Source organism: Salarias fasciatus, chromosome 15 (assembly GCF_902148845.1).
Source record: "Salarias fasciatus chromosome 15, fSalaFa1.1, whole genome shotgun sequence".
Classification (NCBI taxonomy): domain Eukaryota; kingdom Metazoa; phylum Chordata; class Actinopteri; order Blenniiformes; family Blenniidae; genus Salarias; species Salarias fasciatus.
Genome location: NC_043759.1, coordinates 8490737 through 8504495, shown reverse-complemented (window position 1 = coordinate 8504495; position 13759 = coordinate 8490737). Strand labels below are relative to the sequence as shown.

At 43.0% G+C, this 13759-nt stretch overlaps 2 protein-coding genes across 2 annotated transcripts; one reads left to right on the top strand and one right to left on the bottom strand.

The window, feature by feature from the left end:
• The first annotated feature begins 537 nt into the window (after positions 1-537).
• atraid (all-trans retinoic acid-induced differentiation factor) lies at positions 538-2890 on the top strand. Its single transcript, XM_030110723.1, has 7 exons — positions 538-644; positions 790-923; positions 1155-1223; positions 1665-1736; positions 1825-1946; positions 2025-2125; positions 2202-2890. The coding sequence occupies exons 1-7, from the start codon at positions 552-554 to the stop codon at positions 2304-2306; spliced, it is 696 nt and encodes a 231-aa protein (XP_029966583.1). The 5' UTR covers positions 538-551; the 3' UTR covers positions 2307-2890.
• A 787-nt stretch (positions 2891-3677) lies between these two features.
• On the bottom strand, positions 3678-9101 carry eif2b4 (eukaryotic translation initiation factor 2B, subunit 4 delta). Its single transcript, XM_030110699.1, has 13 exons — positions 9047-9101; positions 8563-8600; positions 8305-8485; positions 8003-8221; positions 6778-6860; positions 5850-5941; positions 5650-5764; positions 5293-5369; positions 5031-5133; positions 4757-4884; positions 4332-4509; positions 4066-4246; positions 3678-3990 (listed from the first exon to the last, which is right to left on the bottom strand). Exons 1-13 carry the CDS (start codon positions 9066-9068, stop codon positions 3791-3793), a joined length of 1617 nt encoding a protein of 538 aa, XP_029966559.1. The 5' UTR covers positions 9069-9101; the 3' UTR covers positions 3678-3790.
• Between the last annotated feature and the right edge of the window lie 4658 nt (positions 9102-13759).

Below are 13759 nucleotides of genomic sequence, written 5' to 3'. Positions count from 1 at the left end.
GTTCGACTCAGCTTACATTCAAAAGCTACACCTTGTGGACCAGTACAAAAATATCGATATATGAGTTATCATCGACAGAGGAGTTTTAACATATATGACTATATTTCGAGGACAAATAACAAACAGTTTCACTATTTTATTGAATCTCTAAAATGTATCCCCCTAGAAGTTCTGTTACTTTTGGTGTAGACCAAAGTAACAGAGAACGCGCAGTCAATTTTTCATTACATTAAAAATATCCACTTTTTATAATTTCGATGAAAACTGAAATTGAATAAACACATCAATTGAAATGGCTGTTTGACTGTTGAGTTTTTTTGGTAGATATTCACATCATTAAACGTTTGATGTGATAGTGAATTGCATTTGAAAATGAAATATTGGAATAAACTAACGTTTTTTATGCATAAAAAACTTGAAATAATAATTTATTACACCATTCAGATAGTGTTGAGTTAAATTCAGATTTCCTGCGTAATTTCAGCGCAAAGCCCCTGCTGCTGCATGTCACGTGAAGCTACAGGACGATCACATGACTCCGGACATTGAAAATGAAAGCTGTTTATGGCTCGTGGAAACTTGCTATGCTCATTTCAACCATAAATATATGTTGTAACTCGAGTTATGAATTGAGCGAGCCGCAGGTAGGTTGGCGATTTGGTAATAGCTGCAGTCGTGAATAGAAACACGTCGCGCTGAATGTTATTGACCGGATTAAAAACATGTTTTGGCCGCTGGATGTGTCAACACATTTGTTGTTGTTGTTGTTGTTTATTTGTCTCATTACAGGTATGCACATTGTGTGGTGGGACGATGCTAAACAGCTCCGAGGTGGGTCATTTTTGCTTGCTGTCCGCTGGACACATTGACGGACGTTGCTGCTGGAGAAAGAACAACACAAGTGATCGTGAACGCATCATCGGGTAAATACACATGGCGCGGCGTTCAGGGCCTGTCGTAATCGTTAGTGACTTCAGTGTAGATTTGTCTATTGCATTCAATCTCCTCTCAAAATTACGTGACCATGAATATGCATAAAGGTTGGTTTATATGCACTTTGTTTGAAGATTAAAAGAAAAAAATCTCATGTACTATTTAGGAGAAATCACCTGTCCATTATTTAATACTAATTTGTGTTTAATGTGTTTTTGCAGATTAGATCTTTCCAATTGTGCCCTAACTTTTGTGGATGATCTCAAAGAAGCATCAACTGCCATAATAATGTAAGTACTGTTGTTACATCTCTCATATCTATTTCGATCAGACTGTCTACAGCAGAAAGGGATTTCACCGTCTTGCAGGCCAGTTTTGGCCCACAGGCCTTATGTTTGACACATCTGGATAAGAGACTCCAGTCCATGCATTTACTTTAGTAGAGTAAACATTGTGGGCTCTGTTCCAGCTGCACTTAGAAAAATGTACAACACACATGCGGGTGACTCCTCAGACTGATCCTCATGTTGATAAGAGCATTTTTGGCAACAAGATAAGGACGTTTTTTTTTTTTAACTGTTGAACTGAAAAAGCACTTTCATCTTCCAAACAGAACACAACTTGAAGTCTTTACTTTCTCCTGAGAGGCAGAAATAATGTTCGAGTTCCTGGTGTGTGATACTGTCTATAGTTAGAAGTATTTCTGTTAACTGTGCACGTTTCTGTGACAGAGACCTTTCACTCAATCACATTGTCAACATGAGCGACACAGCATTTCAAGGATACACTGAGCTCAATTACATGTAAGTGGTTGACTATGAAAATCAACCCTTTAGTGCCCTGGTGTTTATTCCTTCATTTAGATTTTTTTTTTTTTTTGTTTATCTTTAGGATTCTGCCACCAGACCTTGATTGTCCTGGTGGCAACGCATCTTGGGAAAGTGTTGGGGTCAATAAGGGAAACCGTTTTTGTGAAGGTCAAAAAACTATGTGCGACCAGACCGGCCAGCTGTGTAAGTTCTCCTTCGGTGATTTTCTAGTTGTCTCACAATATGTGGCGTCTATTCATACTGTTGACTGTGAATCCACAGCCATGCTCTGCCCGGAGAACTCCCTCTGTTCCCCCTACGGTCCCGGCTTCTTCCAGTGCCGCTGTGCCGGAAACTACTACGGATACAAGTGTCTTCGAGAGGTTGGATCAGCAGGTTGTTCCGTCTGCGCCTGTCGTTCTCCTTCACGGTTAACCTTGAATCTTCTTTGTGGAGCAGGGAGAGTTCCCGGCTGTGCAGGTGTTTTGGCGTCTGGCGGTTGTCACCGTCGTCCTCGCAGCGTTTCTGTGGGTCACCCAAAGACGGAAAGCCAAGCCGCTCTGAGGCCGAGCTGGACACTCGACGAAAGAGACTCTTCTGAATGTGAAAATGTGGAGTCCACAGCACTCCGGGCTTCTCCCCCAGTATTTAAAAGATTGCACACCTTTTCATGGGGCAGCTGCGGTTTAAGGGAGTATGCTTTTTTTAAACTGAATTTATTCAACAGTATTGATGCAATTTTAGAGAGATTTGATCCAATTTTTTTTTTTTTTTTATTAGAAATGATCACTGACTGCATTTTGAAGCAAAGCTGACAAAACGAATTTAAAACACTGGATGAAGGGAATATTTTAGCCTTGCTGGGGCCTTTGCGGCCAAACGCATCGAATGTGTACAAGTTTACGTGATTAGTCGTTTGACGTCCTGAGGCACAGTTGAAAAGCAGTTTATTGCACGTTGAAAATATGCTGCACAGACTGCAATGGTCAAGTCACTTTTCATACCGAAGCCATTATCTCATGCTGCACTGAGCTTTGGTGTCTGTACTGCATTGTAATTTTAATAACATGACTGCAGGGTTTGTTTTTTATGGTGGCAATAACTACTTTACCCCCCCCCCCCCCCCCCATTTTTCAGATAGATGATCAGGGACACGTTAATGAAAGCATGCCTTTGAGTTCCATTTTCACAGTTGTTCTGATATTTCACCTGGATTTTGTTGAAGACGAAACGTGTGATGCTGTACAGCTCCATCCCAACATTTAGAAAATCACAATTTTGTGTCGTTTCTCTTGTTTGTTGGTCACAAGTGCTAAAAATATTGCTGTTATCGGTCAGCTTGTTTTTATGTTGAATTTTCATGACTTTATAGCTTCTAATAAAGATTTGAAAACACTATGTACTGTATTACTTCACATCAGTATAAAGTGCAGCATCTCATGCAAAATGTTCAAAAGTCTGAATTTATGTAAAGCATTTCTCAGTAACTGCATGGTAAATATGGTGCCAGATACAAGTTTGACAGTATCACAGTAATAACTTAATGTATATTGTAGTGTTAAACAGCAAGCATAAAAAAAGAATCTTTTCAAATTTGACTCCAAGTTTCGCTTTGTGTTCAACTTGATTATAAACGTGTCTTGAGTCTTTATGATCGCCACAAAATTCCTCTACTGCTCTTCAGCTGCTTTCTGGATGGTTTAAAACTACATGCTGAGGCTGACGACTGGCGCAGGGGGTTTGCTTTTCTTTTACTACCGGCAGTTAAATGTTCGGAAAAGGCACGTATATTAATGTCTAACCCCTTACATCTTGCCTTTTACCATTAATAAAAAGTTTAAAACTACCCTTCTCCTCACATCAGACTGGGAAATGAATGTAATTACTCAGTTCCACCATTAAAAACAACACATGGAAGCCATTTAGAAAGCGTACGTCATTTTGGATATATATTTATTGCATGCTAAAAGCACGATATTTTTTGTCGTGTGCAAAGTGTTCATGCGCACGAAGAGAGAAGCAGCCTGTTGACACGGGTCGAGGTCATTTTACTGGTCCACGTTTTTGACTCGCAGCACCACGGGAACCGACGTGCACGGGATCATGCCCAGGTCTGTGATGACTAGGTCCACGAAGTCGGGCGGCGTCACGTCGTACACCAGGTTGAGCAGGCCCAGAGACGGCACTTGCTGCCAGTCCTCCAGCTGCGTCTTCCCTTTACGGGTCACGATAAGGTCGTCGGGGTCATCTGGGGATGAAGAAATGAAAATAACCCACGTGTTCTCACAGTGTCGCGAGTGGAAAGGGGCTGCTTTTCTCGTACCAAGTTCATTGGAGACGAAGGAATCCGTTTGCACCCGATCGCAGAACTTGTAGGTCTCGCAACACACCAGTACAGGCACGTTAAAGGCTTTAGCCACCAGAGCGATCTGCGAAGTGCCCACTCGAGACATGACGTAGCCATTGGCCAGCAGGGCATGAGCACCGAGGAACACCTTTGAAACCTTAAACACAAAGCCACAATGTGATCAAACCTCAATCTATGGCAATCACTGTGCTCTGTCTACTGTCAAGTCACGTCATTAATACCTCTGGAAGGACGTAAGAGACAGCTGAGATGAGAACGTAAGTGCAGCTGATGCCTCTCTGGACCAGACGCCTCAGGGCCTCTCTGCCCTCCAGCCGAGGTCTGCTGTCCACCACGATCACACGGAACTTCCTGCTTTTTTCAAAGGCCTCGCACAGAATGTGGTTGACCAACGACGAGCTGATAGAGGATGGAAGGAGAAATGAAAATTAGATGGGGTAACATCTGGGAAAACGGTGTGTGAGGGAGGAGATGGTTGAGAAGGGACAGACAAAAAAAAAAAACCAGGAAGTGAAAGTATTGAGACAGAACATGTCTGGAAATATTTGTTTAAAACGCTCAGCAACAAGGAACCGCTGCTTTTAGAACTGAGACTAAGCACAGAAAATAAAGATCTTCATCGGCAGGTCGGCTTTCAGTGCCTTACCATCCGTAAACTAGAATGACGTCTCCATCGCTGATCTTCTCTATGGAGGACTTGGCAATAGCTTTAGCGGCGAGAATGATTTTCTCATCAATGTAGCACTCGATACACTTCAGCAGCTTGCTCTTTGCCTAAACAGAGTCAGGGATGAAGAGCTCTTCAGTCGTGGAAACTTTAAAATGAATAACTTTGCCAGAATGTTTCCAGTTCGCTGTCAGAAATCTGCCACAATGTGAATGTGTCTGATTTCATATTTGTTTCTGAATGAGACACCGACCTCTTCTTCTTTGCACTGACTTGGAATATTGGAGATTTCCTTCTTGATGTACTTGATTGCATTACCCATGCTCGCTGACAGAGGGCGACATTGATTTAAAAAACTGAAAGAACAAAGCATAAAGTGTACACTTCAAACAAGGGCTTTACTGTTTCATTTATCATTGTTTGAATTAGGAAAATAGCTTGAAAAGTAACCGGAAGTAGTTAAGATGTAGCCAGGGTGACATATACAGTGAAGATGCACGGCCAGTGCTCTTTACCTGATATAAGGTTTCAACTTGTTGACCAAGTCTCTCGATAGCTCTTCATTTGGAGGTGTAGTGTAGTCCCTTATTACCTGAAATTAAAGAAAACCATTTTATTTTTTTCCACCTATATTTGTCCACATCAACAACATCTATCTTTCAACCCATTCTTATCTGAAGCTCATGTGAAAAGACTGATGAAAGTGAGATTACAGCATTAATCTTGTCTATGAGGGCTGCTGACAGTCTGAAACTGATCACAGAGCGATAGTGAAATGAGCAGAACGTTTTTGTTCTATCCGTCTGATCACAGCAGAGGAAACGCAGCAGAGATACCAAAGAACACATGGTCAAAGCTCTGTGTCGTAGTACCTGTTTGAAGGCATGCAGCAAGGCTACAGAGCGAGCATTGGAACCCGCTACAATGCCCTGCGAATACTGGAGACCCAGTCGAACGATAGCAGGATGAATCACCGTAGAAGGAATGCTGCAAACGACAAAAACATGAACAAATTAAATAATGAAATTAAAGAAATGCACATTCACACCGCTTCAGTTTGTAACCAGCGTACCTGAGTTGCTGAGTTAGAGGAGCTTTGCGACTATACTGGTGGAGGTGAGAAAACAGGCTGACTTTGTAGCCATAGTCTGAGCGGAGCGGGATCTGAAACACAGAACGTCCAACAGCAGGAAGATTAAAGCTGGGCTAAGTGATACTAAAAACATAAATAAAATCAATTAAAAAAAAAAAAAGTACAATGGGTAAAGAGCAGAAGAAGCAAACAGTCTAAATTAACCAAATTTCTATATCAAGAAAAGGATATTCTCATACAAGAATCACACTCAGAGAATAAAGAAACAATTCACAAACTTGTGTTTCTGTTTCTTCTCCAAACTAACTTCAAGCACAGCACACTGGCAAACAAACAACTCATCGATGTAGGTGGAAAAACACAGCAATACGGTCACATGAACAGGAGCTCTGTCTTCAGGAGAAGGAATTTTCCACTCCCCATTGACTCTGACCAAGTGTGATGATTTTGGATTGCAAACATGTTAGTTGGAAAAAGTGACCGTAACACACTCAACATAAAGCCTGACCTGAATTACTTATACCTTTTGAAAAGTGGGGTGCACTGGTGTCTGAAAGAAATGTTAAGTTCAATCCCATGCACGAACACTTGATGTTACCGCATGAAACATCTGGTGTAACAGAGGTCTCACTGTCTGTTTGTAACCATTTACAAAATGTAAGTCGAGCAAACGACATTCAAACAAGCAGAGGGAGACAAAAATGGAATCTGGCTGTTAGGTCCATTCATTGAATAAAGATACATCATGCAAATATTCTCCTAAAAGTTAATTTCAAATGTACCAAATTAGATCAACTAACTTTCGAGTTAGGTACAAGAGTAATAATGCTACAAATAATGCAAAGTCTGTCTTGAAAGAATCCTAAAAGTGTCGTTTTTTTCTCTGAGACCAAAAAGCATAACTCACCTGTTGTCTTTCCAATTTCTTGGCCAATTTCTTCAAAACATCTGGGTTGTCCACTTGAACGTGCTCTGGGAGCCTCTTCACCACTTAAAATATAAAAAGCACATTACTTTCTCCACATTACATCGATGAGCCATCTGCTGACTTTTTTGCATGATCATTCCCACGTTTTAAATGTGACCTCTATCAGAGTGCAGTGTGAACGTGATGCGACCAGACAGTGAACACATGCGCAGAAAAAAGCCTGAGTTTCTCTGGTGGTAAATTTCTAAGGAGGGCCACTTCATGATTCTTCAATTTCACTGAAAGCTGCAGCCATCCAACGGGGCTGGGTGGTTTGATATCATGTCATTCATTCATATTGTTAATCACTGATTGATGGAATTGCTACTAAGTCCCACCTCCTCGGGGTGACGTTTCGGCTGTTTATCTGCTCTATTGTTGGTCACAGGAGTAAAAATACATGCCGCACAGGTCAGTGCATGAATATCAATTTTCAAGTGGTTGTGCAATAAGAGCTGTCATAATTTTGAGAATTTTGAGAAATCATGAGGGACAGAAAAAGGAGACCGAGTAAAAAGCAAGCACAGTTTCCTCGGGAACAGATCCCACGTCAATGACATGGACGTCGCATACATGCGACTTGAGCATTCAGACTGCAGTCGCCTTGAAAAATATCAGATGGGTATCTGACTTGGTACCACATACGAACGAGGCCTGGGTCTGATGTGAACAAGTAAGAATTGCAACGTTCACACGGACACAAAACAGATCAGATATGGGTCACTTGTGATAAAAAAAAAAGACTTGAGTTGCATTTGCCTGCAGTGAACAGAGCCAACGACAAGAACCAAGAATACAAGACATTTCACAAGGAGCTTATTATGCTTTGTGTTCATTTATGTTTGATGTTATTTCCGATGGCAGATATCACAAGGGATACTCAATATATCGGCCATCATAATGGAATCCCGCAATCTAAGTCTTTTTTTTTTTTCCAATCTGTCCGATAAACAAAAGTTAGCCAATACGAATAAATAACAGGTGTGGCACATGTGTTTGTATGCTTTTTTAGGCTTAATGCGGCAGGCAATGGATGAGTGTGGCTGTTCTGTCAAAACCAGCTATGAGCTTGGCAGATAGTCGGGGAAAAGCTCAGTTTGCATATTTCATACATGTAAACTGCACACAAAAAAACTGGGGCTGAACCTTCCTGAGTGTACTATACCTGGCTGCAGTTCACTGGGCGGCGCTTTAGGTTTGCTTGTGGGAGCTTGCTGTCCCGCGTCGCCCTTCTTGCCCTGCTTCGTAGCCCTGTCGGCCTCTTGTCGGGCTCTCCTCTCGGCTTTAAGCTCTGCTTTACTCTTTGCAGGCTTGTCAGCAGGGGCTGCTGCAGCCTCAGGGGCAGGCACGGAAACTGGTGCAGGAGCAGGCACTGCTGGAGGAGCTGAATAAGAGATGACATTTTAAGTTGAACATATAATCTTGTCCACAACAAACAAACCTCAGTCCTCTCTGGATGAGCCGCACCTTTCTGTGTTGCAGGCTGTGTTGAAAGCTGAGATGCTGGAGCAGCTGAACAGACCGGCTTCTTTTCCTTCTCTCCATCCTTTGGAGCTTTGTCCTCTTTCTTCTCCTTGTTTTTCTTCTGCTGTTTCTTCTCTTTCCTCAGCCGTTGCTTCTCTTCTTTGGTCAGCTCTTTGCCTTCAGTCTGTTCAGGGGCAATAACAAAGAGTCAAAGACACACACAGGCATACAAACAGCAATCATGTAAGAGAACTTTCCTACCTTTGCACGTTCAATATCCTCTTTTTTGTCGGTTCCATCTGTAAGAAAACGGCTGTATTGTTTAATAGCATAAAGCACGCGTATGTGAAAAAATAGATACAAAAGCAGCCACGAGTTTACAGAAGCTGTTAGCTGGACGTGGCACAATGTGTTGAAGGCTACTGACACCAAACACGAAACTTAACTCCTCAAATAATTTCTAGTAGCAGTGACGCTAAGTAACACATATATTTAGCCACTACATTATTTTAGAAAGTTATTATAAAAGCTGATGCAATATCGTGCACGACGGAGACGCTAGTAAGGCTAACGTTAGCACCTTTAGCGTTTTAGACAGTTGCTTCAACACGAACCGGAAACTAAAAACCCACATAACACGGGCTATATGGACACTATTGTGTCTTTAAGATGCCCACACAGCAGAATGAAGAGATAAAGAGGTGAAAGGATATGAAACACAGTTGTAGCAGAGTCTGAAACTCACCTGTCACTCCACTGTCGGCCATGTTTACGCCGCCGCTTCGCTCCGTCTTCTTCTGCGGCGCGATTCAGTGCGGACAAGGGTAAACAGCGCCCCCTGGTGGAGAGAGGGAAGGCTTACAGTACAGCCCCGCTCAGTGTCCACCTCCAAACACACTTCATGTTCTGACAAACCTGTCTTCATTCATAAGGGGATTGAGAAGATATTTAAATTACTGTTGTTGTCAAGACCACCTAATCCGATATTGAATCAAGACCAAGACCAGAACCACAACATTTAGCTTCACCTGGAAGCTGCGGAGCGCTCTCTGTTTCTTTGAACCTTTCTCATAGAGTTGATGTCTCATAATTTTGCTCTCTGTCTGTGTATTTCCCACTTTTATCCCTATGTGTGCAGCATTGTATTTTTTCTCTATCTTTATTGCACCTCAGATTTGCAAAAGGTTTTGTAAGTCTCACTATATATTGTACTTTTATCTTTGTCAAACACTGAGTCTCAACACTAAGGTGAAAGAAATGTCTTAATCACACATTTTTTGCCAGATATTTTCCTTTTGCTTTAACTCTTTTGCAGCCTCACTTTTATTTTAAGCCGTTGTGTCCAGAACCATTTGACTTTTCGAAAGTATCGATGTATGAATATACAGTATTGATTTTCATCATTGTAACTGCCTGCTGCTGCCATGCCATGTCCCTCTTGGAAGAGAGCATTTATATCTCAATGGGCTTTTCACCTTGTTAAACAAAGAATAGAATCATTTGATGCTGTAAATCTTAAATGGATTTGAGTTCTAAAACCGTAACCTCCTTTATAAAAAAATAAAAGGAGTTGTATTTGCCCGAAGCTGTAGCTTTATAAGTAGTGGGGTTATGGTCGGTTTGAGGTCAATGAAGCACTTTGTGCTTTGTGTGCACCAAAATGTAAAACACCAACAATCTGTATTGTGTTTGAAACAAGGCAACAATGTGTTGATTTTATCAAGCAGCTGACCGAGTGGAAGAGCATGAGTTCACTGATCTTTTTCATTTTTATTTAGGATTCTCAGGTAATGGAATTTCGCTGGCTACAGAAATATCTGTAATATTCACCACAATACAAAATGTTCAACATTACACAAAAGGTAATTTACTGTAAGTATAATGGGTGCTCTCCGTGGTACTGATTTCTCCAGAGTTTACTGTCAGCCTCTGAATGAATAGAGCATCTTAAACCTTAATGGATTTCCTCCTTCCAGCCAGAACGCCACTGTAATTTGATTGTGAGTTTATGAAACAGGACTTTATGGGTTATACGAGGTAGTTAACTGAAACATTTATTTATGATAAATCATTTTGTCCACATATCATCACCCACACTCACGTGCACGTTATTTGTTTTGTATCAGAGATCATGAAAGTGTAGGCTACAAATATAAGGTCAGGAGGAGATTTATGACTTTTACACAACCTTTAGTCTTTCTTTGTTTCTTAGATGACCCCCCTTCCAAAAAAAGAAAGGAAAATGAGCCCTTACTTAGTAAAGTCAGAAAAATCAAATAATTTCCACTCAATTTATTGAGACTGAAGTTTTTAATTGCACACAAGGTCTTTATTTAAAAAAAAATTGAAATTAATAAACAAATCAGTTTTGCACACCTGAACAAATGCCATTTTGTGGTATATTTTTGTAGTCGTTGTTTTCTTATAAAAAAAGATTGTACACATTTTGGTACAAAATCTATGCATCAAAAATGATTTACTTTGCTTTTGAAGAGTAAACGGGGGATAAACAAGTATACTAATCCAGCGATGTCAGTAATGCTTTATTTGCTTTTTAAACATACAATGCAACACCATAAAAAACCTGAAGCGTTCCGTGTAAAGTCTGTGGAATATAGTCTGTCTCTATTACCAAACTACGTCCAGCGAGTGAGCAGCAACACACCACGACGCGTCTGTCAACAAGCACGTCTTTGAGTCCACGCTGGTGTCTGCTGACTGAATTCACGACGCAGTAGCTGGTTGAAGGGGACCAAACCTCACAGAAACACCTGACTTGGTTCCGTTTGACCAGCCACAGCAAGGCGTGTTGCTTCAGCTGCGAGAGACAGAGCGAGAGAGAGAGAGAGAGAGAGAGCAGGAGAGGGCATGCAGTGAGGAGGGGGAGAGAGGATAAGGTACACGGAGGGATGAAGAAGATGAAACAGAGGGGGAAATTAGAGATGAAGAAAGAGACGGTGGACGTCGTCTGTCTGCAAGCAGTGCGATCCTCTTCGGTCTTACCTGAAGAAACAAAGACAAAAAGGAACAATATTAATGGGGCAGGCTGTGAGACAACATACAGGCAAGTGTTTTCATGTTACTGAGCAGACTGTTCCTATTTTAGAGGTTTGGGAAGCCTGGCAGTCACTGACATCTCCCTATTTCCTTCCAAAGCAGGCCTACTGGGGTGAACTTTCACCCTCGGTGACAGATACACGTCTCTGTCCTCCCTCCCCCTCTCCCTTTTTTGAGAGTTCTGCGGGTGCTATAATGGGTGACAGCTGTGGTCTGTCAATCCTCCTTGACTGTCAGCCGTTGGGGCAGGGCAGGAATTTTTCAAGAAGTCCCTGAGACCCGATCAGTGGAAGCCCTGGAAGCTATGCTAACTGTACACGTGCCTGGGGCCGAAGGAGAGGGAACGGACCCTTCACCTGTTGTGCTGCCACACACACACACACGCACACACACACACATGAACTCTGACAACCCCCCCCCCCCCCCCCCCCCCCAACTCATAAAACACACAAAGGCACACTCTGGCAGTGCTGCGAGAGAAAAAAAATCCAAGTTAAATACATGACAGAGTTAAAAAAGTTAAAACAGAGTTAAAAAAAAAACAAGTGTCTTCTCAGTGTGCTTGATGCTGGGATCCCCTTGAAACCACACACTTCCTTACATTCCATAAGTGGTGTATAATATGGGGATATAAGGAAGCATGTCCTCACAAGGGGCAACAACTGGATGGAGTGCTCCTCCGACACAAAGCGCCCTTTCACAGCCTCGCACGAGGAGAAGCGGGAACAACCAGCTCAACAATGGCGAACTGTGACAGAGGGTAAGCGGCCAAAGACACACGTGACAGCAGCCTCGGTCGTCCGCTCCAGATGTACTAAAAAGTCAGAAGATTAAAACAACCTTGGTTTGACAGGACGGGGCATTGAAATCTGCGAGAACAGTCGTAACTCATATTTTGTTCTAGAGCAGGACAGTTTTTTTTTGTTTTGTTTTTTTCAAAATGGTGACAGAAAAACAGTGATATTGTTGATGGAGGAAAGCGCCAGATGCCAGTCTGCTCAGCTCTTTGATGGGTAATGCCAATGTGATGATGCTGATCTGTGTTTAAATAACTTTGGAGGGTGAGGCGAATTGCCGGCTTCCAGCAGATGAAGGTCACAGCCTGGCTCATTCACTCAACATCACGCTGCAGCAAAGTCTTTCTGAGTACCTTACTGTGACGGGAAATTGTCATTTTAAAACTTCTCAGAACGAGTTAACACAAGTATCAATTCAGGGCACGACGGTGAAATATTTTCCACTCACCTCATTGATCTCTTCTCTGCCTCTCTTTGTCCGAGCAGCTTGGGTTGAGATGGAGGCCGCACTCCGCCTCTCCTCCACAGTCACTGTGGGCCTGTGAGGGACTTCCCTGACAAATCTGACCACTTCTGTGTCCTCCAGGTACAAACCAAATGGCCTTTACAAGGACTGGCCCCTCTACTCGGGTCAAACGGTAACGACTCCTCTGAGAGACACATGTCAGGGCACTAAATTTCCTGATTCTTTCCTGCGTCACACCTCAGCTTCCCCTCACCTGACACAAGCGTCGGGCCCTGCCACCTAAGGAAAACACTAAGAACTGCTGGCTAGATGTTAGATTTGACTCAGACTGTGCTGCAGATTTAATCTTAACGGAGAGAAAGCACCTAATTTGAAGAGTCTAAATCTAGATTTCTGTTAAAATGACCCATAAATAGAAAAACCGGAACAAGTATACTTGTACAGAATCCGAACCAACCTGACTCTTAATCCATATACCTGATCACTGTGTGAAACCCTGTCCAGCCTCACCCTGCTTCTCTCCTCACCCCGGCTCTCCTGTGATCAACCCTCCTCCTCTGTATCTGGCCTGTGGATTGTGTCCAGAGCCGGCTTTGCAGATCGGCCTTTTCTATCCCGCCAGGAGCGCCCCCCTCCGCTGCGGCCTCCCACCTGTTGGTGTCCTTTAGAAGCCCGGGCCTCTCCTGCACCTCCTGTCCGGCCCAATCAGGGCCCTGACAGGGGGGAGCCAGCCTGTGAAATCACACCTCTCAGCTGTTCACACTGGGCTTGAGACACCCTACACCCCTGCAGTTCCTCTGTTCAACCCCCCCCCCCCCCCCCCCCCCCCCCCCGCCATGATTCCTCCCTCCTCGCCACCCTTCCTCTCCTTTACACTGAATGTCAATGGTTCCTTTTTGGAGGAAAAAAAAAAGAAAGAAGAAGAAAGAGAAAGAGAGTGAACGAGGAAGCAACTGCGCGCTGGGCGTGTTTTACTCGGTTTTTGGGGTTACGCTCAGAACAGCAGCTACAACAGGCCACGAGTCACAGCTGAAGGTTGAGTTTCATCCCGCTTCGCTTTTCCAGCTCCTTCGTATCGTTTACAGCGAAAGCAAAAATGACATTCACGCTCTAAGACGGCTTTTACATCTTCGGGCCT